This window comes from Rhea pennata, chromosome 4 (genome assembly GCF_028389875.1).
Source record: "Rhea pennata isolate bPtePen1 chromosome 4, bPtePen1.pri, whole genome shotgun sequence".
Taxonomy (NCBI): Eukaryota; Metazoa; Chordata; class Aves; order Rheiformes; family Rheidae; genus Rhea; species Rhea pennata.
This window is the reverse complement of record NC_084666.1, coordinates 61,730,079-61,755,581: the sequence shown is the minus strand read 5'-3', so window position 1 is coordinate 61,755,581 and position 25,503 is coordinate 61,730,079. Positions and strand designations below refer to the sequence as shown.

General features: G+C 36.4%; 1 protein-coding gene across 24 annotated transcripts in view; it reads right to left on the bottom strand.

Annotated features, from left to right (window-relative positions):
* The window catches only part of CAMK2D (calcium/calmodulin dependent protein kinase II delta), a 169,868-nt gene that overhangs the window by 44,584 nt on the left and 99,781 nt on the right, over positions 1 to 25,503 (bottom strand). For 14 of the 24 annotated variants that reach the window (XM_062574072.1, XM_062574056.1, XM_062574060.1 and 11 more), the window contains exons 5-10: positions 17,840 to 17,905; positions 15,180 to 15,252; positions 9,076 to 9,178; positions 3,089 to 3,172; positions 1,945 to 2,039; positions 130 to 252 (exon numbers count right to left, since the gene is read on the bottom strand). In XM_062574072.1, the coding sequence (XP_062430056.1) occupies positions 130 to 252; positions 1,945 to 2,039; positions 3,089 to 3,172; positions 9,076 to 9,178; positions 15,180 to 15,252; positions 17,840 to 17,905 (544 nt within the window). Of the gene's footprint in view, positions 1 to 129; positions 253 to 1,944; positions 2,040 to 3,088; positions 3,173 to 9,075; positions 9,179 to 14,134; positions 14,208 to 15,179; positions 15,253 to 17,839; positions 17,906 to 25,503 lie in introns of those variants that run through there. The other 10 variants (XM_062574078.1, XM_062574073.1, XM_062574075.1 and 7 more) reach the window with 3 other exon arrangements.

The window sequence follows — 25,503 nt, the reverse complement described above, 5'->3', positions numbered from 1 at the left end:
AACAGATGCAATGGAACAGCATGAATAAGGATGAAAATTATTCTCTGAACACCTTCACTGGATGCTGAAGAATACTGTAAATTGATCTGCCTGTAAAATTATTTTGTCAAATAAGTTGAAATTACTTACACAGATCCATGGATGCTTTAATGCTTCTGATGCTGTGATACGTTTTGCTGGGTTAATAGTAAGCATTTTATTGATAAGGTCTTTTGCTTCAGGAGTCACTGTATCCCACTCTGGTGATGGAAACTTAAGAAAAAACATATATATGTATATTAATTTGCATGATCTCTACAGGACTTTATGTAATGATTTTTACTGATATTATTTTTGTAACATTAACTGCTAGTGCAACTTAAAAGTTTTAAGAAAAAAAGCAGTTTGCCACCATTAGAACAATTAGCTGGTGTTATAAATAGTGTTTTTCTCCTTTACTGTTTTAATTTTTTATTGATTTGGTTCAGATGCACAGCATTTATGCTTACAGTAACATGATTGAAATTCATAGGATAAAATAACAATGGCAGGCGGAATAACTAGGTGCTCTAGGTGACCCTGTTTGAGCAGGGAGGTTGGACTAGAAGATCTCCAGAGGTCCCTTCCAACCTTACCGATTCTGTGATTCTGTAATAACAAAATCTAATTAACTCAGAGGCATATGACCATGTAGTACCTCATACAATCCTTATTTCAGTTTAATAAATATATAAATATTACATATTATTATACAATCTCCTTGTTTGCTTTATTTCAAATCAATCTTCATGATAACTGTATAGTTATGGTGTATAAATCTAATTAGTCATTAATTTAACACCTCCTTGCTCAGCCAAATATTTACACATGCACTCAAAATGTCTACCCAAATGCATATGAAAAATACGCATGTCTACTGCTTTTGTGTTGATAGATCTTAAGCCTGAGCATTTCATTTTGAGGTATCCAATATTAAAAAATGATTATATTTAGATTATAGGAAATTTACTATAATCTAGGCAAAGTACTTCAGAAGTATGTACCATGTATGTACAATACAGATGCATATTTCAATCTCTGCGTTTACTCATTTCTTCCCTCTCAGCTGAAACTGTAATTCCCACTGTCATCCTGTTCATTGCTGTATGATTACTTGTTCAGTAGGAAGAAGACTAGACAGACCATAAATTCATTTCCACTAAAAGGCCATAGCACGACAATCATTTTTCAGTCATTATTGCTCCAGGACTGGATTCAAATAAGTAGCTTAAAAGATAAAAGTTTCTGTGTCTTTCATTCTTTAGCATTCACAAATGGCTTAAATTTGAGCATCAATAGCCCTCTGTCTGTCTAACTTAGTATAAATGGATGATATTGCAGAATTCATGCATGTCACCAAAATATCAATTCAATTTTCCAAATAATTACCAATAGCTGTAACGCTTATTGTTGGAACATACATACAGGTAATGAAACTATTTCTTTTGGGTACCTCTATGCTGGCTTGTATTTACAAAAGTAGGCAACACAACAGTACTGCAGTGTGTGTTCAGACAGCCCAAGACATTATAAAAACAATTTAGAATAATGGATTGGTTTAAGTGATAAACCACAAGAAAAAAACATAGGCATCTGGGAGTTCAGAAATACTTAACAGAAACACAGAGGTCTGAACAGGCTTGTCAGGAAAACATAATCTTTGCAGGATCTACACAAGGGTCAGACAATTAAGCATAAGGAAATCAGATTTGAATTAGCATAGGATGTTCCCATTCATATGAATTTCAGGTTACCAAAACAGTATTTACCATAGCAAGTAGATCATAAATATTACCAATACCCAAAAAAAAAAAAAAAAAAAAAAAAAAAAAAAATTAGGAAAAAATTGTAAGTTAACTTTTTACTCTACAAAACTACTGAGAAGTATAATTATAATTAACTAAGTAGATAGAGTATAGCACATACATCATAAGCACCAGCCTTAATCTGCTGGTAGAGTCTGTGCTGGTCTTCATCCCAGAAAGGAGGATATCCTACCAGGAGTATATAGAGAATGACACCTGCAGAAAGAATAGTAGTAAGTGATTCAGTGAAACAAACTCCAGAAATTAATTTTGCACCTGAAGCACATGTAAAACAAATGGCTCAATACCATAGTGGTACTCAGCTACTGAAAAACACTGCCTATTTATGCTAGCCTTAAGAATAAACAAAGGACAACATCTTATACAAACTGTGGGCAAGAATGTTTATCTGACAAAATCAGATCATGCACACTGTCCAGCTACCTGGAGAAATCAATTCGCACTTCTCAATGCTCAACCTATAAAAGACATTCTAGGAAAATACATTTGCTACCTATGGGGTGCTGTGGCCTGAAATGGTGCCTTTAAGCTGGAGTTAAACTAAACCTAAAGCAAAGAAAATTTGCACAACTCAAATCTCTATAAATATATGGTAGATGGTAAATTTAAAAGTTCAACCTGCTACTTTTACAGAGACGGTTCCTGTTGACTGAAAAAAAAATAAAAAAAATAAAAAAAGCTTTCATAAATACAATCAAGTAAGTGTGAGGAAACGGAAAAATACCAATTGTTCTCAGGCAGATGGCTACTCCCTGCCATACCTTAAGTTACACTGTTTCAAAGAGCCGAATGATAAAAAAAAAAAAAAAAAAAAAAAAATTTGTTCTGTACTCTAATTCCAAAAACTTAGCTGAAAAATTTAGAACTGCAATTCGAATACCGTGGTCAGATCAGTTTTTAGACTGCTTGCAAACCAAATTAAGATTCTGCTTACAGTATGAATTGTTATGTTTTGTAACTGGTTAGGCACAGTGCATCTGCAGGCAGTTTTTTAAAACATTAATGTGTGCTGTGCAGTCATGACCAAGAATGCAGTGTCAACACATCTTCACAAATAATAATCAAAAATATATAAAGCCGGAAGAATACCAAGAAATCTGAAGCCTTCTAAAAATGAATATTGAATTTCACTAAATATATATTTTCTGATGTAGAATATAATGTATTTTGGATACCATCTCTCTCCTCAAAAGCACTTTTTTTTTAAAGTAGACTGAACACTGTCTTTCACAATCGTTTCTTACCACATGCCCACATATCCACAGGTTTTCCATAGGGATCTTTTCGTAACACCTCTGGAGAAAGGTATCCTGGAGTACCAGCAAAGCCTGTCAAAAGGAAGTGCAGGTATTCTCAAAAGCTGTACATACCTGCAAAAAGCAAGTCACTCTCATCTCAGCCCACAACACACAGGACTTTTTGATGGCATCTAAGATTAAACACTTAATTTTGAACTTTCTTTTTTACAGTAATTCACTAAGAAGTGACAAAACAGAGAACATTACTACTGGGCACATTCTTTTCTCCCTTCATGACTGGTATAGTTGAGATGACAACTAAAAGCCAGCTACTTAATCCATCTACACTAACGCTGCAGGTTCAACAGGGGAGTCAAGGATCTGGTGACAGTGCAACAGTGGAACATCACCAAAACAATCACAAGATAGCTGATGAAATTTCATTCCTGATTTTTGCATAACTGTAAGCCATAGCAAGTCATCCAGTAGTGAGGTGCACAAACATTGGCTCCGGGTCAAAAACGTTAATGTAGGAAAGGTGAGTGTGGGAAGCCTCGATGATCTGAATGATTCTCTTGAAAATACTAACTGAGGAGAGAAAATGCACATCATGCATGCCAAAAACTACAAACACTATTATTGTTCTTTTTTACTCATTAGCATAATTTAGTCTATTTTAAACCAGTCTCAATTACAAAATTTTTGTCTCTAAACAGGAATCACACAGAACTTATATCAGTCCTTCAGCTGTCAGCTGTGAAGAATGCTATCACACACACAATACTTCCACTGACACTCACGGGGAACTAATTTACAAAACAGAACTGCAGCTCAGCTACAGTCTCGTAACTATAAAGAACATTTAAAAAACCCAATTCCATCTTATGAAAGTGTTGAATTTTGAGTAAGCAACATATAGGTCTCTATTTAGAAAAGCTCAAGAATGGATAAATCTTTCATTTAAAAGGGGGAAAAAAGAGGAAAAAAAATTCCAATTTCTTTGCAAAGAAGTGGCAACTCACTTGAGCCAATGACAGATGATGGCAATCATTAAGTCATGCCACACTGGAAACCTCCTTAGAAAAGTGAACAAAAAGCATTTCTCCTTCCTTTTTACATTTTTTTAATATTTTTTCTTTATTATCAGCAGTGCTGCTTTCTCTTTGGAGAAATACACACTATAGGAATAATGTAGACTTTTTGTAGGATGCTGTAATTAATAAAACGACACATTAATTTCAAGAAATATGCCTTTTTTTTCTACATCTTTGCTTAAAATAAATGTTTGGAAGTTCTTAGGTGAGAATTTGGTGACTCTAATGAAGGACCACACATCATTACCAAAATACCGTGCTGCATTCCACAAAATACGCGCTGAATGTAAGATAAACAATGAAACATATGAAAGATGCTGATAACGCAAAAAGTCTAGAGTTACGGAAAAAGGAAGCCTTTGCCATGCAGCTGGCAATCATTCTGGGGTGGGAGGAGGAAAAGGAGGAACACATTCTGTATATTTTACTGAGAATATACCTAAAATATTTTAATTAAAAATAGGCTGGCTTTTGCAGTCTCCTGATATGAGAACCATGAATTGTTAAAGAATACTATCATACAGGAAACATATCTTAATCTCCTTTGAGAATCTGTAAAATAAATATTCTTTTATTCTTATTCAGTTTCAAATAGAGTGATGTTTCATATTTTTCCGTTAAGGAAGCAGTGCTCTACATTAATATTTTTGTTCTTTTTAAAGTGGAAGTTGTCCTGACTCTCAAACTTACCACAGCTCCATAAACATAATTATACATCTAAACTTCAGAGTGAAAATAAATATAGTACTTAGTTAACTGCATCCCTTGACAAGTATTTGACTAAGAATGGGTCTAAGCATATCAGAAACAATTGGTAGAGTTTTGTTTATATTTTGAACATGAATCTAAACTTACCAGAAATAACTGGAACGGTTATAGCAGATATTTTTAACAGGTTTAAAGCATCAAATGCAGAAAAGTATACAGTCACGATTTCAGGGAAAAAAGAAAAAGCACACTGAAATTGTTAAACTTTATTTACCAGCTAATTCTATAACTAGTCAGTGGGATCCTTATATAAATATGGGTGTGTACTCTTCAGAAAACTGCTAAAAATAATTACTTTAGCTAAAACAACTTGCAAAGCTGGAAAACTACTTTTGACTGTAAAATATTTAGAAAAGCTTGTATCTCCATATACGCTGATTGCTATATGATTTAAATAAGTATCCAGAGGCCCAAGACAAATGTTATGCATTGCTGTGTTCAGTGGTGCCTGAGTACATGTTACTCCATCTAAATAGCTTGTAGTCTCAAAACCCTCTTATGCAAAGACTACATATATACTTAACCTCATAAATGGTGATTGTGGCTATGAACCTAACCAGGATTGAAAGTTAACTAAACATAATCCCCCTACGTAAACTTAAAGCAACATAAAGAAATACACCTTAAACACACAGCAGAAGATAATCACTGCTCTAAGATCTGCCTTATGCTTTCATCACCCCCTTGCGACATTTAAGGCTTCTCAGAAGCACTTGTGCAAGGGTACCAAAATAAATTGCCAGGATAAACTAGATTAGTTTAAACAGTCTAGGTAGCGCATCTTTGTTAATATACCTTACTCTGACACAAGAATATTCAGAAATTTAAAGTCAGAATTCAGAAATTCAAATGAGCAGCCCAATGAGAAGATATGGCAGCAAGGGGCAAGAAGCAGCTGAGAGTCAATACAGAGTAGTAGCCTTCTATTCCTGCACAGCTATATCCAAAAGAGAATCTGTACTCAACCTAATTTTAATGCAACTAGCAAACAAATTCAGTGGAGCTACTCAAATTAACTAAACTAAGCATATGTTAGTTCTAGTTGCAGGCCTGGACTTAAGACACAATGCCACTACGACTAAATCTAGCTACCAGTGAGTTAACTGCAGTCCATCCATTGACTTTAATGAGGGGCAATGAGTCACCTGCTTCAGTGAGTCAGTGGAGCCTGCCAATACTTTCCCAGTACATTAAACACCTCCTAGCAGGGTGGAGTGTTTCAACCAAACAGCTGAACACTTTCTATAAACAGGCAAGAAACAGTATTGCTTCATAAATGTGCAAATCAAGAAAGTATCCTGTAGTATCCACACAGACAGAACACTGAACAGTTTCTTGCTGATAAAGATCCGTGGTTTGAACAGAAAAGCTACTATCACACCATTTCTGCAGGACTGAGGACTACATTGAAAAAAATATTTATGCAGAGCTATAATTAGAATCAGAGCATATCATGAGTCAGTAAATGCTCAGGAAACCAAAAAAAATTTCTGAAAGGAAGCAGGAGAAAGTTCAAACCACCGAACTCATGGGAGTTCCTGTTCCGCCTTGTAAAGCAGTCTTAAGAATACAGAAGGAAGCAGCTCAGATCATTACAGAAAGGTTTTGCAGAGAAAGTTCCAAAAGAGGTAGAGCACCCTCTAAGTCTTATTAAATACTATGAACGAAAAAAAAGCAACATTAGACTACTTTCCTCTGTTCTGTTGTTGTTGGCTTATCTGTCTCTTATATATAACTTCTGAAGATACTCTGTTCACTTTCCTTTCTATCAACATGGAAGTCTTCGTAACATTACAAGCCTACAACAAGCCCTTACAAGTACCAAGCGGCCAAAAAATGCAGTGCAAGATTTTACAGAGCTGCAAAATCCTGTATATCACCTGCATCCATACTGATAAACCATCTAAAGAAAACACCCTTGAAATCAAGTTATCTGATATTTTTCTTTCTCGAGATGCTTCCTCTGTTTTCCTGGTATTTTTGTTATTAAAACAAATCAGTTAGATTTTGTCTTATTTCTGATCAATTCCCTTTGTACTGGTCTACTTACTAATGTTCAATGGCAACCTCCACGGTCTTTTGTGGATTACTGAAATCCACTTACACAAAAGCTGGGATTTAAAACCACAGCCTAGGCTTATAATGCTAGCAACATATGTCTAATGGTACTGCCTGTGCATGCACACGTAGATATATCCTAGACTTCAAACACTCAGTATCTCAACCCACTGCCTGTATAAAATCTTTTGTGCTATTACACTAAGCCTTGACAGCAAGCTTACTATCACTTTGTTCAAGTTTAAGCTGCATTTTCTAGCTACTGTAAGTGAGAATATGTAGCTCTACAAATATTTTATTCAGTATTATTTTCCCCTTGGATTTATACTGGCTTTTGTCTTGTGCTTCACATCAGTTCATACTTGAGTTAGCGGCATCACATCTGTACACATCCTATTATTTAAAATGAACAATATTAACTCTTTTTGGATGTGCTTTTCTTTTAGGCATCTATTAACTGTTACAAACAATCTGTAATCCAAACTGTTTTTTTTTAACATTAACTTAAAAAGGAATAGTTCAGTACAGCTGGAGAGGAGGGCTCACTACCCCCTTTCCTTTTCTCATATCCTGGAGTGTTGTACTAGCAGACACAACCCAAGTATTAATTCTGGAGATCTCGTTTAGATCAGTAAATTTCCATCCTCAGGAAGGCAGAAATCCTCCATTTTCTGGTTTGAAGCACAGAACATCTTTTGATGGTCATAAGCTCTTATAGAGTTAGCCTCCAGAATCTGAAATATCTTTGTTACCATCACCACCAAACAAGTATACATCTGATCCCTTGTAGCAAAATGATAATGTTTCCAAATGTTTCACCAAAGTTGCCAAGAAACTTCAGTACCAAGTTCAAAAGAGATATAAGCTGTGCATAAATATCCTTTTCCAGACTGCTGCACCCATTCTTTGATGCTTTTAGCAGCTCTCGCCCTTCCTTGGTTTATGGTCTTTGTGATCTGCCAGATGAATTGCTCATGTGTTAGCTACCGCATATTTTTACTAAACCAGCTTATTTAGATGCCAGTGGGTCAAGGAACAGTTGTATGTGCAGCTTTACTAGCAGATCGGAGGGAGCAGGCACTTCCAAGACAGCAATAGAAACAGCCTGGAGAGGTAACCTGTACCGTCACAGCAAGATCTGGATGCAGACATCTGTCTACAGCCTTAGATACTCAAATGCCATGGTTTTAACTTTTTTGTTTGTTTAAATCACATTCTGAAATGCTTTAGAATAAAATTTTCAGATATTTCCAACTGACTCAGACAGCATGTTTAAATTACAGGGCAGGTGCACTAAGCAGAACTAATTCAGAGTCTTGATCCTCAGTCACCTGGATTGAACATCTGACTTGAAACCACCCACCTCCCTCCCAGCCTGTAATATCCACATTTCCTTCTTGTAGGTACACAGGAGAAAGTGGGAAGAAGGGCCTTGTGTGCACCCATGTCGCAGTAGAACATGAAGTCAGGCAAAGCTAGGACAATATACAAATCAGGAAACCTGAGTTTCATAGTCAAATCAGTAGCACTTAGTCTACTTGCAAAAAGGGCATTTCTAAAGCTATATTTACTAGATGCATGAATAAAAAAAATCTCCCCCCCTCCCTCTCCTTACAGCATCACTGTGCTGGCAAAATCCCCAGTATGAACACAGCTGTGTGAACAGAATAAACTTCTGCCAGTTTATTTTACGTCATTTGGCACAGTGATTTAGCTTTGCCAGTAAAAAGGAGGCTATGATGCAGAGCCCCTTCTTGTGTAAGCAAGCTCTTAGATTTGGAAATGTAGCCACAAGTCAGATTTGAGATTCTATTTTTTCTTTTTTAAAGCAAAGACGGTCTGCTGCCAATCCCTTCTTAATTTGCTGAGAATTGTAGATAACATTTTTCCTGCAGGAAAAGGTCTGAAGTGTAGCCAGAGACTGAACTATAAGGAAAACATTCCTTAGAACTATAATATATCAAGTGATCATACAGCTACATGTTTCACGTTAGGGTGAGAGCTGGGAGGTTTCGGAGGCTTAACGGCAACACAAAATAAATAGTAAGATAAATAAAAAAAAGATCTACTTACCAAACCAAGCTTGTTGTTCTCCTTGGACTTCTATAGCCAACCCAAAGTCTGCCAGTTTTACTGCTGCTCCCTTGGATTTGCTAGCTAAAAGCAAGTTCTCAGGCTTTATTCAGAGAGAGAAAAAATTGAGATGAAAAGATAAGTGAATACATTTTAGACAGTTTTTCACTTTCTTTTATTGAATTAAGGCAATCTGGAAAAGAACAGTTACTTAGAGAAGAGGAAAAAAACAAACAAACAAAAAAAAAAAAAAAAAAAAACAGTCCACAGTCCATGCATTTTCTCCATAAAAAACCTGCCCTTTCCATTCCTATTTGGAAGGACCACCAGGCTTGTAAATGGTCTTCACGATCCCGTATGATAGCAAGACTAAGGACAACATGCAGACCTACTAGAGAACTATGTGCACTGGAATGGTCATACAGAATTGCAAAACCTGTTTGTGTAATACAACAATCCAGAAATATTTAATAGTCCAGTACCAGAAAAATGCTGCAGAAAATAAACAAAAGAGAGATCCTGTATATGATGACTGGCTTAATTTACACAGTTTGCAGGATTAGGTATATGTAACTGTCAAATAAGTATGTGTTTTCCATCACAGCTTAACAATAACACTCATATTTGAATGCTTGCATTTAGAATGCAGGTGTATTTACACTCCAAATCCTTCATTAAAGCAGCATGCTCACAGTTGTGCTTACATAGAGCCTACAACAAATACCATTTTTTGTATGTCAGTCACATCTGAAATCAATGCTACAATATATTTATATAGTTAAAAATAAAGATTTTGAACACTACCAATGGTGTTCATTCTAGTGTTCATAATGTATTCTTCTAACTTCGTTTAGCAAATACACCAAACAGGAATTGTCCAAAGATAACTTTATTCTACAAACTTTAACCTTTTTCATAATTTACAGAATGAATCAGAGTCCAACATATAATTTCAGAAAACTGTGAGCTCCACTGGCTTTTCTTGGCCTTTCTTTCTTTCTTTTCCATCTCCGTTATTTTCAGAAAAGGGTTTTGTTTCATATTTACCTAATAACAAAACCTCTATTTCAAGGGTATTGCTGTGACTTTTACAGGAGCAAGGGAATTCACTACATCCAGACTGGCATTGAGGACCCAATCCTGCAAAATCTTAAACCCATATTTCATTTTAAACCCAACAGGAAACAATATAAGCTTCCAAAGGACTATTCAAGTGATTACAGCTAATCCTGTTCAGGTACTGATCTTGGAAACAATTAAGAGTGTAAGCTTCTTTGGGCAAAGACTATCTTTAATACATCTGCCAAGTATCCAGCAAAATATGCTTGAGCCTAATTAAGACCTCTTTAATTAAGAACTTTTATTAGCTATCAATACTACTTGCCCAGACAAAATTTTTAGTTTAGAAGAGTTTCTCCTCCCTCATCAAACTGTAAAACTGTAAATAAAACTGTAAATTATTTTTTTTTCAATCTGAAAACACTGAAAATACTGAGACTCTTCTGACAGGTATAGGAAATGAGAAAATAAAAAGTTACAACAACTACAGGTACATTTCTCCCTTCCTTGTTCAAAAGAAAAATCTTTTTTTACCTGTCATAAAGAAATGTTTGAAGGAGAATGAAAATCATTCTCTTGTCATTGTTATCATGCTATATATCATAAAGAAGTCTGCATTAAAAAGCTGTCACCAATAATTATTTGATTAATCTCAGAAATAGCACATTAAAAATAAAGCTTTCTCAGAATAAAATCTGATCTTTATATTTTCTTATATTATTAATAACAAATTCAAGCACATCATTATACTGACCACTGAATAAACAGCTTAGAATTCTTCTCTAGGTCTATCAATACTCATTTAAGCAATGACACATTGCCACTTAATCATACCTCTTTCGATATATGGACCCATATACTCTTAAAGGTTTTCTAACAGAGTAAGAAAACATTTACAGTAATTACTTCCTGGAATGCACTACTTATATAAACCTCTTAAAGCAATGGCTGATCCCATTTGGCTGTGACCTTCAGCAATCCAAAAGCAGTGAAATGCCAAACACTCTTGGTTGAAACACAATTACTAGCCTATCAAGCACATACCACTTTGCAATGTTTGATTCAATTCAAAATGAGTTTTTTGGCATTTTCTATTGCTGGGGGTTTGTTTGGTTGGTTGGTTTGGCTTCTTTTTACTCCATTACATGTATTTAATCTGCCAAAGTGCTTTACATAAACGCCATTGTCATAATATGTTTCAAAAGAAAACAAAGAAGATTTACTGATTTACCATGCCAAGCCTTTTGGGCAATGGTGTGTGGGACTATGCCTCTAAATAAATGCAGCTGTTGCTTCAGGATGATGAGAAACACTCCAGATAATTATCATGCATGAACTCAAAAAGACTGTAAGGACCTCGAAAATCTTAACAGTCCAGTCAGGGTCACTCAGGACTCACTGTTTGGACTGGACAGTGTCACCTTGTGTTACTGGGAGACTGGCTGTAGTTATGCATGTAGAATGGCAGTGTTAACTAATAAAATTACTTGTCAATAAATTAACATGATTTGTGCCTTACTGTTTTAAAGGTCTTTATTCTTAGAGCTCACTGTATATTTTTCCTCGAATACATCTAGAGCATCAACTTTTATTTTTAGTTTTTTTTTAATTAACCATTTAACTTCAGTGGGAAATGCAAGAGGGTCATAATCATACAGTTTCACAGAAGAAGCAATGCTGCTGAGTGCCAGGGCTCTAAATTCCTACATGAAAGTACACTCCTACCATGTGTTAAAGATGGACAGGTTAGTTTTTTCTGCATCTAGGATCCATAGCCATTCTGATTTGTACCAAGAGTTACAAACAAGGCAGCAATAAGCAGTTTGCAGGATATGGGAGGCTGCAAAAGCTTCTGTTTGCTATTAAATCACACTGAAAGGTAACAAATAAAATCAGATTGTCCCACTCTATATATATCTGCCCCTCTCCTTCCCCTTCCATATCCCCAGACACGTCCTCAGATTGTGATCTGAGTTACTGGAAAAAGTCCATCAAGTTTTGGGGCAGTTTAGGTATTCACAACAGGTATTCATGTATGTCTTGTAGATTCTGCTCCACGCTTTTGCATCTTCTTTTCTGTGCATTCTCCATATATCTGAGCAAAGTGTTCTTGTGCATATTTTATCACAGTCTCATTTCACTCTTTTTTTCCTTCTTGCCACAAGTTATCTACTGAAGAAGGATGACATTCTGTTTCCTGAAGTTTTCACTTTCAGAATTAAAACTAAGTACTAAGCTTGGCAGAAACAGATTTTTCTCACTCTTTTCAATTCATTCTGGAATTGCCAGAATAAGAAATCCACACAGTCTGGAACACAGGGAACAGCTGGATTTAATGCATTTGTGATGAAAAGGTTATTTTGTATGAATATATGAAAGGTACTAGAAAGCATTCCTTATTCTGTCAGTTTACATGACCACAATCTAGGGGTTTTTTTATTGCTGTTATTATTTTTCATGCTAGAAGCATAATACTGTATGTACAGTGAGGAAAGGAATCTTTGGAGTAGCTGGACAAACTGGACATCCTTTTATTTAAACTTGTTACATATTATCCAGTTGCCATGCAAGATACATATGTTTGGATAGAGACTTGTCATTCTGATGTTGTACAATTGTGACACAAGAAAATCCAGATGCACAAAATGCGTAGAAAATTTTGTTTGTACCTTTGGAAAGCATCATGTTCTCTAAGCATTCAGAATGTAACTCTTTATGATTACGTAGGACAACACCACAGACTTTTATAAACGAACTCGACTACTGTAATAGCGTCTTCTCTAGGGTGAAGGGTGGCAAAAAAGCAGACAGCATTCTGATTCCAATATCACTACTAATGATAAACACTCTGAAACTCCTGTCGCGAGAAAAAAAATCTGCTCCCTGTAACTCATTCAGAAAGGAAAATATGAGACAGAGAAGCGGTGCCACAAAGTATTAGCACATTTCACTGCCTTAGTCAACATGCCATTTTTTCTCTGCTTTGGTAAAGGATTTAATTTCAGATAGTAAGTTTCCATTTGCTTTCAATACAGTCTTCTTTACTTGAGATTCAAAAGTCCAGGTGTTCAAAGTAAATACTCTGCTTTATCCACAAAGGATAGTTCACCATCAGGTCTGAGAGACAAAACTGTTTCTCTGAGCTTTCCAGTAAAAGAAAATGAGTTTCACTTGTTTCTACCTCTAACGTACTTTAAATGCGGGAAGTATTTTCTGCACCAGAAGTCTCTAGTCAGTTGGGAATTAACATGGTTAAGAAACAGGCAATATTCTTTTCAACACGAGTTTCTTTCTGAAGTTTCTGTTTCAATACTAGCATTCATCTGGGAGGATCTCAACTTTGGGAACACGCATGAAGAAGTGTCTGGAAACTCCAGCTCTTTAAAGATGTTCAATAGCCCAGCCATCTGAATGGGAACTGGAGGAGAGATAGGACTTTTTATCAGCAACCTCCTAGCCTCTGGTTTCTCATCACTAACTTGGACTTGGAAAAATCAGGGTGCTTCCCAGAAGCACAACAAGGTATGTCGACACAGGATCCAAAGCCTGTTCCCCAGAAAGCTCTGGAGGACAGAGAGGAAGATTGTGTATTTAAAAAATACACCAAATATTTGAAAAGTAAAACCAGTTTTCCCCAGTACTGAAAAATTAAGATGACATCAGATTCAGACAGCTGTGTCTTGCACAGGCCAGATCCGAACAGTTAGGCATTGGCAAGCTGTAAGCCTTCGGCGGATTTTCTCCAGGGAACCCCTGAAGTTCCTTCTTGTGTACAGGTGAAGCAAGCAGGGAAAGAAAGTTTACATTTCCACTGAGCAAGGCTCTTTACTTTAGGGCTCTCTGCTCTGGCACTGAACAGCACGGCTGGGACAAGCGAAGGCGGCCGCTCCGGCTGGGGAAGGCTCCGAGGAGGCGGAAGCAGGCGGCCGCGCAGAGCCGGCGGCTGTCCGCGGCCCGGCGCGGGCCCGTGTGAGGGGGGAGCCGCCGGGGCACCACTCACCTTGAGGTCGCGATGGACTACGCCCATCTGATGGCAGTGTAGCACAGCCTCCAGGATCTGCTGAATGCAATGACTGCATGCAAACACCGGGGGGCGCGTGTTAGTTCCAAGCGTGCGCTCGCCGCCCGCACGCCCGCAGCGAGGCGCCGGGGCGGCGGCGGCGGCGCGGCCTGCGGCGGCGGGGGGGCGCCGCGCTCCGCGCACGGCCCCACGCCGCCGCGCCGCGCTGCGCAGAGCACGACGGCCTCAGGCACCGCCGCGGCGGGACCCCCGCAGTGCAAGGGGCCGCGGGAACAACGGCAGCTCGGAGACATGCCTGCTTTTTTTTTTTTTTTTTTTTTCCTCCTCTCTTTAAGATGAATTTTGTAAGGAAAATTTTAGGGAAAGCGTACCAATTTTGAAGGTTTGCCAATGAACAGTTGACAAGGTCATAATAAATATTTCGTCTCTTCTGCATTTTTTCCTCCTTTACTTACTGAGAGCTCTCTCAGAGACGTTAGAAATTGTAGCGGCCACTGAGGTAAAAAACACTCCGAGCGAGGTGTTTTAGATAAATTATTAACTTCTCACAGTTCAATTTAGCCGGCAGTATCATCACTTGCCTGAGGGTTCGTCATACTCTAATGCAGCAATGTGCGACCAGTTGTTCTGCTACTGCAACCCAGGGTCTCAGAACAGAAGTGGCGTTTAAATCTGCAAGCTGACATACATCACAGCCAAAGCTCACCTCCATGTGCAAACACAGTGAAACATGGAAACCCTTAATGCAATACCAGACGCGTTCAACAGCACGGGATAAATCCAGCACCTTGGAAGGAGACAGTGTTTTGGCAACCATTCCCCCTTTTGCCATGATGTATATTAGGCCTGTAGACTTGCAAACTGGAAAGAGGCGTCATGCATTATTTGCTCATTGAGTTGTTTTGAGAGCGAGTAGGATAGGCAAGGGAACATCACAGACAACCCACCCTCTGCCCCTACCCAATGGAAAAAAACAAAAACAAAAACAAAATTCTTATCCAATTGATGGGCACCAGATACTGACCTTCAGGTCTCTGTGTACTATGCCATTTAGATGACAATGATTAACACTTTCTAGAATCTGCTGTATACAATGACTGCAAAGATACAAGGGCAGAATGGAAGGGAGAACATTTTAAAGGCACATAATCACATTAAATATAAAAGAAAATAAAACTTAAAAAATGATAAAGAACAAAACCAATTTTACATCTCCTGACAAGTCCTGATTGTACATCGAACTGGAACAAAACAACGTTGAATACAGAGATACTTCCAGCTCTAACACATCAGAAAAACAAACAAACAAAAAACAAAAAGCCCCCTAAAGCAAACCCCAAAGAAACAAACTAAAAAAACCACATCTAACATAGAACATTCGACACCAATTAGACAGAATCAGTATGTTGTATTTTCATTCAGCAGTATGGAAGCTTTTTCTAGTTTCCAAAAACTGCTATAGGAAAAAATAAACTGGAGGCAATAAAGTATTTAGTGGTATCTGCTATATTTTTGAGAATCTTTTTCAAAAAGTTAACACTAGAACAATGCTGAAACAAGAATTATGTTCAGAAATGAAATGATATACAAAAATAAACAAAACAAAATCAAAAGCAAAGGAAAAACAAAACATTTCCCATTTTGAATCTAATGGTTTCTTAAACTATTAGTAGAATAATGCCTACTCATTCAAAAAGGAGGCATGCATTTTCATTTAAAATAGTGTCAAGCAATAGTTCGGTTAAGAGCCACTCATCAAATGGAAAGCTACATTAAAAGACAGGGACAAAAGCTGCATTTTGGAGCTTTAAAAAATGAATTAGCACCTATTTTTCCATGTCCAGGTTTGCAAGTTTTGGCCAGCCTACAGTGCCAAAAAGCACAATTAAAAGATTCATCTTTTACAGCCGTGGAACTTTGTCAGATGTTTTTCAGCATCACAAGAGCTTTAAATTTTTTTTTGAAGATATCATCGTGGCAGAAGTCTGTGACTAAGTAATATATAGCAGTCAGGGGCCGAGGATCTGATACTGCTCATCCAAAACGTGTTGGCCACGGAATTCAGAAGGAATGGTCATAAATCAGTAATTGGAGCCCAGACCTGAAAACCCTTTCTTATGTGAGTAGTTCACAATTCACTGAATCAGACTGCTCATAGGAATAAGGACTACTTGCATGAGCAAGGGCTTGCAGGAGCAGACAAGTATTACGAAGACAGAATATCCATCTATAAAGACCATTAACTATTTCTAAAGGGATAACACGCTCACACACACACACACACACAATCTATATATAGATATATATATATACACATGAATATATATATATAAAAATATAAAAAAGTAAAGAGATGCATGACAACTAGATATTCCACTTATTTTATCAAGTTTCTACTAAATATAAATACATATACATATGCTATATATATATGCTATATATATATGCTATATATACACACATATATGCACAGTCCCTTCAAATACATAACAACCCTAGAAAAAAATCATTACAGTTTTTCCTTATTAATCACAATTATCTTAAAACACACAATGATACAATATGCTGGTCTTTGGCATCAATATTATAAATTTTGCCTGAATCAAGAAGGTAAGAATCATTCAATGATTTGTGAAAAATAGCCTGTCTCCCTGCACTCCACCTAAATTACTGATCTAGTTTTCTCTTCTACAGCATATTTTGCCAGGTCTTATTCTAGATTCAAATGCTTAAAGTAATGATGTTTCTACTATTTTCCTGGAAATTACTAAACAGTATGTGGATACTTCATAAAATTCAGCCTAACTTCTCATTTGTTCATTATTAACCTACTACTGTTTTTATAGACACTTAATGATTTCCAGGCATCTCTTAATAATTCCTAATATAAAGGAAAAGCTGAAAATTATACCTACTGAATATGTATCACTGGTGGTATGTGATTACAAATACACAAAACCATGATGATTTTTTAAATTTACTTTGAGAGAAATTTTCCGTAAAGAGTGCAACAGTAGGACAAGGTTTCTTTAAATAAATTAACTGACCACAACGTTTAAGGTTTATTATTATATGAGGGCAAGCAGACCCTGAAATGGAAAAATGGCCCTGCTACTTTGTATCAGCATGCAAATATGATAATCTTCAACTTAAAGGTTCTCCAACAAACACTTGCAGCAAATTACTAGAGATTTCAGATTTGAGCTCAGACTGTGAGATGCACAGTAAAACTGCTTATTCATGAAACACAGCAACAGTTTTAAATATGAAAACGAAGTTAATCTTTCAGGATCCAGATCAAAAGTGGTATTTAATATAAAACTCTTTTCAAAACCAACATGTATTTCAAATACCTAACAACAAATATGAGAAACCCTGGATGACATAGCTGTAATGTTACTTCCAGTTTACAAGAAATGAAAACTGAGTAAGAGTTTTTCACAAGCTAACAAAGGCTTAAAAAATTGAGTAAAATTTCAGGTTTTGCAGATCAACAGAAGGCAAGATTTTGTGACTTCTCCATCACGTAGTCTTGAGCTCAAACCCCCGAACTATGCCTCTTCCAAGTCTGAGAGACTAGAGTCCCACAGACTGTGCTACTCTAACTGATGCCAAACACCATGAGATACTCAAGTAACAATGCTAGAATTATGAAGGGCAACATCAGAAAAACAAATGACTTACCTGGCATCTGCTTCACTGTAATACTCTCTTGCAACTATATCTTCAAATAGTTCACCTCCAGTGACTCTGTTAATAAAAGCAAGATAGGCAAGGATATTTCAGAAGTGGAAACATGCATCTTAAATGTAGTCCAACAGGGAGAGGTCAGAAAGGAATAAACAAAACATTTGTACAGAAATGAAAGAGGTCTGGACAACAATGTGGAAGAACAGCATCCTAGAGTTTGTCAACCTAAATGTTATATGAATAATAGGAATGTGGTGGAAAAGCAATCATAACTGGAAAACAAAAACAAAGAACAGCAGCTTATTGGGCAAGATGCCAAAACTGAGAAAAAGGTGTTAAGAGTAAGCAGTAAACCTACATGAATGAAAGGAAACTAACCAACAAGGAAAGCTACAGCTGAAGTTCAGAAAAGCTCAGAGATAGACAGAAATAGAGAACTGCAACAATCAAGCTGGAGTTAGATGTAAGAAAGGAAAATTCGATAATTATAAAAAGTGAGAATGTCTTTAGATGTAGGTCAAAACACAACAGAGACAAAATCCACGTGCCAGACTGACTTGAATTTTGTGATTTTGCTTGAAAGGGGAGTTGGAGGGAGACAGACTATCAGTGGAAGTGGAATACCTTAATTAATTTAATGGTAGATTTTTTTCTCCCAAAATATTTTCAGTTATGCTTTTGTCAAGAAATAAGAAATACTTTAGTGAAATTGCCAATTACATGAAGAGGCATTAATAGTACAGAGGAAGAACTGTATGATCCAGAAAACCACTAATAGAAGCAACTGGGTCTGGTTGTATATTTAGAATTTTCACTGTACAACCTGTAGTTTATTAGTAGGAATTGACTAAAACCAAATAAAACTGTATTTATTAGTCATGCAAAAGAAGACAGCCCAGAATAAATTACCAATGTGATGCTGCCATAATCCTGGAATGTTTTTAAAAGAGAATCACAATAATATCTTTCCATAAAGCAGTAAAATCACTCCTCATATACTGTATACTGTTCTGGTAACTCATGTTCAAGAAGGGGGAATTAAAACAACAATATGGGCAGAAAATTGCCATTAGACTATCCATTCACTTACTCATCCTATCTTCTCAGAGAAGCATAGTTAGTGTAGCTTGGCAAAACAAAGTTCAGGAGGGTTATGACAACTTTCTAAAAATAAATATTGAAGACAAAGAGCATTAATACAATGAAGGAGAGCAGTGAGGCAATATTGGCACAATAATAAATGAGCACAAAATACCTGTGAATAAATATGGGCCTGAAATCTGAAGATTTCTAACTATGATATGGCTGGGCTAATTACACAGTATTTGGCAAAGTAACTGAGACAGGTGTTCTGTTTTTAAGATGAAGACTGATGAGCCTTTTACAAAACTCATAAAACTTGTCTGCTTGTGTCAGCAAGAGATTGGACTCAGAGAAAGAGGAAGCTCTTTCCAGTACTATACTCTAAAATTTGTCTTTTATAGAATACACTGGCATATTTTCCCAGCTAAACACAGATCTTCATACATTTAGATGCTGTGCTGGACAGATGAGAACGGACACAAGGCTGACAGTGTGGAGAACCTACCTGCACAGCCTCAACAGAGCACCCTGTACAGGATGCATGACTTAGTCTAATTCCTATTTCCCAAAACCTCACTCCTTCTTACACGTTCACATAAATAAAATCACTCCTAGATGGGAGGGAAGTCAATGTCCATATTTCAATACTGTTTAAGAAAAACTTTCATATAGCACAGTAAGTTTGTCAATAAATTCCCAAACTTAAAGTAGGAGTGGGCTACCACAACTTGTATTAAGATGCTTAAAAATCTGTGCTATCACTAACAACTCTGCTGAATACAATTAATTCTTTTTTTTCAAATAATGTCAAAAATTAAGAGCGAGGATACTTGGAATCTTCAGAACCAAAACACTCATCTTTGATTTCCTATAATAACAGTTCATTGTAGATCCCAGTTATTCAGACACATTAGATGAGGACAGAAATGAACTGCTGAAACAGTAACACAACTCATTTCTCTGAGAAAGACGTTTGAAATTTTTATTTTCTTCTTTCCATTTATATTTGGGCTACATCATCCTTTCCTGAGTTCATACCTTACTAACTTTGGAAAGTAATCAGTTTCTTATAACAGAATGCTATTGTGTACAAATGTCTGCAATAAAATCTGTACGAAGTAAAATAACATGCTGTACTCTGTCACTCTTTTTTTCTTTTTGCATTCTACCTTCCAGAAACTGGCTTTGGTTGCTTGACTGATGCATATTTTGACAGTCTTTGATATCTCCTTTTTCATATATATTTATCTACTACAGTTTTGGTAAAGAGGAATAATTCTCACTTTGTGATGAACGAGAGAAAAAAAAGCATCCTTTGATGTTCTTCCCTGAAACGCTCATTTTTCATCCAAGTCAAAAAAGAAAAAGAAAAAAAAAAGAAAAGAAAGAAAAAAAGAAAAAGAAAAAAGAAACTTTTGTCATCAAAATGAATTTCAGTTGGAAAGAACACCAAACAGATGCTTGTTCTACCCAAGCACAAAAAAAAGAGGGGGCTATGTACTCTTACTTGCTGACACTGAACATTTGCTGGCATTCATAACCATTGTTAAAAGATGAAAATAAGCAAGAACAGATCAGGTGAATTTCATGCTGACAAACAAACAAATAGCTAACAACTCCCCCACACTGGCACTTGGAAAGGTGCATTAGGAGCAATTGTTAAAAGTCAGACGGATGCCTATAATGATGATAGGTAGTGCAGGTGCCTGGAGAAATTCTGAAAGTTACCTGCAGCTTTTTGGCCTTTGCTCTTAGAAAAACCTTAATAGTATTAGCAGTGTTACTGGCCCTTGCACATTATGTTATCATTGAATGTGAACTGGCACTGTGCCTGTGCAGCAAGGAAGGTCAACTGCTTCATGGTATTAGCAAGAGTACGGGACAGTAAGTTGAGGGAAGTGATTCTTCCCCTGCATGTTGGCACTCATGAGACTAAAATCTAGAGTACTGAGTCCAGTTTTGGGTTTCCCAGTAAAAGAAAGACCCTGACATACGGGACTGAGTTTATTGGAGGGCCATCAAGACCGTCAGATACTTGGAGCACATGATGTACACAGAAAGACAGAGAGAACTAGGTTTGTTCAACACTGAGAAGGCTCAGGGGCGATCTCATTGCTGTCTACAGCTCTCTAATGGGTAGGTACATAGAGACAGGATGAAGGACAACAGACATAGGCTAGAACACGGGAAATTCCAAACTGATACAGGTTTTTTTTTTTCTTTTTCTTTTAATTATATTTTACCATATATATGTTGCCCAAAGAGGTTCTGGCATCTCCATTCCTGATGATGTTCAAAACTTGACAAATCCCTAACAACCTGATCCAACTGGGCCTGCTTCAACATTAGATAACCTCCATGGGTCCCTTCCCACCTATCATACCTTTCACTGATTCTATAAATAAGGAACAGAACAGTTACCTATGACTCCATAACCTTCCTGTTGTCCTCCAAGCAGTTTAATACCAACATGACTTCAAAACATTCCTACTCCTTCTTGGACATTATTTTGCTAAGTGTATTTTTTTTCCCTGTATCTTCAGTTATGAAATACGTTGACTAGGGATGGACTTAAGATATCTGGTATGAACACAGACTGCAAGAGGTTGTTGGTCATGAGTTTTCACTTAGGTACCTAAGGGCTGAAAAAAACATGACCTGAAATGAAAGTTGATACATTCTGTGAAGAATGTATGGCTCAAGTGTTACAGCACTGCTACCACTAGGAGCATAAAATTGGCTTACATGGAGATGCGTGCTGAAATCCTGGAGGTGCTGATGATCAAGTATAAAAACACTTAGATTGAACTTTGAAATCCATTTACGTAAGGAAATTAAAATAGGCCTTACCCATACTTCCTCTGCTGCCTTAACAGAAAACTGATACACACTACCATGCAGAAAAAAAAATACATTGTATAAAGATTCTGGTCTGTGTACTTAATTTAGAAGGCAACTACCAGTACAGATTAGATCTCTAGCTACATCCAGAGAAGCTACGCACAATGTTAGTGAAGATTGTATAACCAAAGGGTAAAAAGCAAAAAATAAGCTACTTTGCACCAGAAAGCTCCACAAGCAGCTGCCAAGCTACTTGCTTCTCAGGAGATTAAAAACCAGGAAGTAAATGGATCCGAATGCCTTTCCATTGCAGGTATATTGCCAACTTCGGAGAGGTCCACGTTGGTGACAGGATATTCATAACAGGGGCTCTAGTAACTTTAGTGATACAAGTTAAAACAGTCACTTGTTCTCACAAATTATTCTTGTTCTTTTGTAACTTTCTGAAGAGTATACTAACAGAAACAAATAAAGCATGTGGATTTGTTTCAAGAAAGAAGTAGAAGCACCATATAGAGAAAACAAGACCCTCTGTACCAGGTATATTTTTCAGAAAAACAGCAGAGAAAGAAGTAAGCAGGATTTCACAAAGTCTGTTATTTCCATTCAATCTCAGGAGAGGTTCATTAAGAAGCAGTTTTTAACTGTTCCATTCAAAAGTTTTTTTTGACTGACTTTCTATATATGCTAAAAAAATATTGCATTTATAGCATTAAAAGGCATATTGTGGTTGCAAATATTTTAACAACACACAATACAAAAAATATTTACTTCATGTACCATACTTTATTTATTAGAAAAAGTTACGAGTATCAGCAAATATTTGAAAGGAAAAGAGCTGGTTCCAAAATTGGCAAGGATAATAAAAGGTCTCTGTAGATGATCACATTAGCTTTGCTTCCTCCTGGCTTACATTCCACATTTCTTAAACCGCCTTTGTAAGTAAGGTGGGAGGAAGCAGTCTTAAAAAATTACTACAGCCATGTATTTATTTATGTATTTATGTATTTATTTTACAGTTATTTGTGACCTTTTGCCTTCTGAAAAAAGACATGAAGTTTCAGGCAATTACCCTAGGCAAAGACTGTTCTACAATTATTATTTTTTTTTTTTTGGTATTTTTCTTTCTTCTATACACGATAGTTGCTCCACTTGGAATTCTACAGCAATGCCGGGATTCTAAATGTACCAATTTTTGTATCTCAACAAGTGCATTAAAAACTGGAGACTATGAAAAAAGAGAATCTAAGTGACTTGCATAAAAGAATCTTCCAGTACTACAGCTGTTCCCATTCAGATACAACAATTAATACTGACAGAATTGATTGGATATGAACTCATATAACATCATTAACACTGAAAATAATCTCATTCTTGCTTGGCAACTGAAATCGGTTGATGGAGAGAGAAAAATCCTAACTACAATTGCCTTAGCCAAAAAAGGGATGAGAAATATAAAACTTTACGAAGTCCATTACTATTTTTACTATGCACATTATATTAATCTGAAAAATACTTCATTATATCTAGCAGGAGAAACATGATAGGAACAAGTCCTCTGCTTGGGAGAAGTATCACAGGAGGCTATCACAGTTTATTTTCTAAAATATGTATGAACCACACTGCCAAATCAGTTACAAAACTGTTCCTAAGCAGTGCGATTACAGTCCTTGAAAATCATGCCTTGCCTGCTCAAGTACAAAATAACTACCATACTCCAGAATTACAGTTTTTTACATATTTCAATCTTATATTCAGAAATGGAAAGTCAGCAACCAAAGGTATAAAATGTGCACGGCACGTCAAAACATTACTTCAGAGCATCTATTCCTTTCATATGCAGCAATTCTCACAGGAACATCCCTATATTGCAAATAGAAAAAACTTTCATTTTAGAAAACTTAGAAAACTAAGAAAGCACATTTTTCATGCCTGAATGTGTATATTCCACGTGGATTTTAAAAGACTTCCACTTCCTCATTTTTAGATTAGAATGCTTCTCCCAAATGCATGCCTGTAACAAGGTATATTAATTGCTTTTTTTTCCTCCCTCCAGATGAAGTAAAACTATCAGTGAGGAACACAAATTAGGCAACAGGCTTTTTCTTCAGATAGCAGACATCTCTATGACATTAATTCTAATAAGATTATTAGAAATTGAAAATAGAGAGTGACAATCATTTTTCTTCATATTCAAAGAAAAGCACTCTTCCCCTTCCCTTTCTCACATGGGATGCAGTCTCAAGGGAATTTCTAAAGAAACAGTAGTACTGAATCCCACACAGTCTGAAAGAAATAATTAAGATAAAGGCATGATGGTATGTGTGGGTGGAATGACAGTGTTACACCACAATCAAGCTCCAGTTGAAAAAAAATAAATAAAAGCATATATCTGGTCTTCATATTAAAGTAGTAGTACTTACAGTGTCTTTTTTGTGACAGATCTTTCATGTACATTTAAATAAGCCACTGAAGCACATATAAATTCAGGTAAAAAAATGAAGTTTCATTAATCAGTATTAGTGAATACTGAAGCAACCATTTCTTAGTTTGCAAGCAAAATTAATACTAAACAGTCACTCCTATTAACTAGGCAAAACCTCTTCAAGAATGTCACATAGCTTTTTCAAAGATAACTACCAGTCAGTACAGTTACCACCTCTACCACTTCAGACTTTTTCTCTTTTGCAAAATAATTCATTTTGACAGAACACCAAAACCACATGACCAAGACAAAGAGCTGTGTATATATGTTGAAGCCTTCTTAAAGAGAGTGAAGAAAAACCACATGGACTGCTCTAGATGAAGGGTATATGTATGAGTCCATACATATGTTTATTATGAATGAGACTGACAGTGAAATAAAGGAAATTCCAGTCCAATGCAGAATGCTTGGCAGAGAACCTATTTTTTTTGGCAAGACAGTATCTTTCAGTTATATATTACTTTTATGTTAACACTATTGCAGAATATGGTCTTCTATTTGTTCTCTTATAATCAAGATATAAATACTGATATCTATGACTTTGATGTTGTTTAAATGACTTCTAGCCCACACTGCAACCATAACCTCCTGAGATATGTCTGGCATTATGTATACAATTTAAGGCAAAAGCGCATTAAGTGCAATTACAGTAGACCATAGTTCCTAACAGTACACACACTGCAGAAAATGAAAATCCTCTCAGTTTATAGCAGGATATTGTCCCTAAAACTAAGAATTCCACATTCATTTCCTGGGAATGTTCAGGTTTAAGAACATTTTTTTCCAATTTTACATAGAAAGATATCCCTAAGTTAAAAAAACAAAAAACAAAAGAATTGTGCATACAGGGAGCAAGCGTGTGCGCTATGCTTCAGCCTAGAACATTTCTAACCCAATAGTCAGAGCACTTACCTGGGATACATAAAAATCAGACAAAAGTTCACATTGTGCCCAGTTCAGATCAGAGTACTGAACCCTGAATTCCTTTACTGCAGACAAGACTACCTATGTGGTGCTAATAATGCTAAGGTCACGGGTTCGATCCCCTTACGGGCCACTCTTGTTTGAGGGTTGGACTAAATTATCTTCAGAGGTCCCTTCCAACCTTACCAATTCTATGATTCTATGATTCTATTTAGTATTTCTGTATTGCTAGCATAGTCTGGTCTTGAAGAGCTCTTCACAGATTTCTTTTAATCAAAAACTAAGCCAGAATACAAACCAAAATGTAATCTGAAGGTGAAAGCAC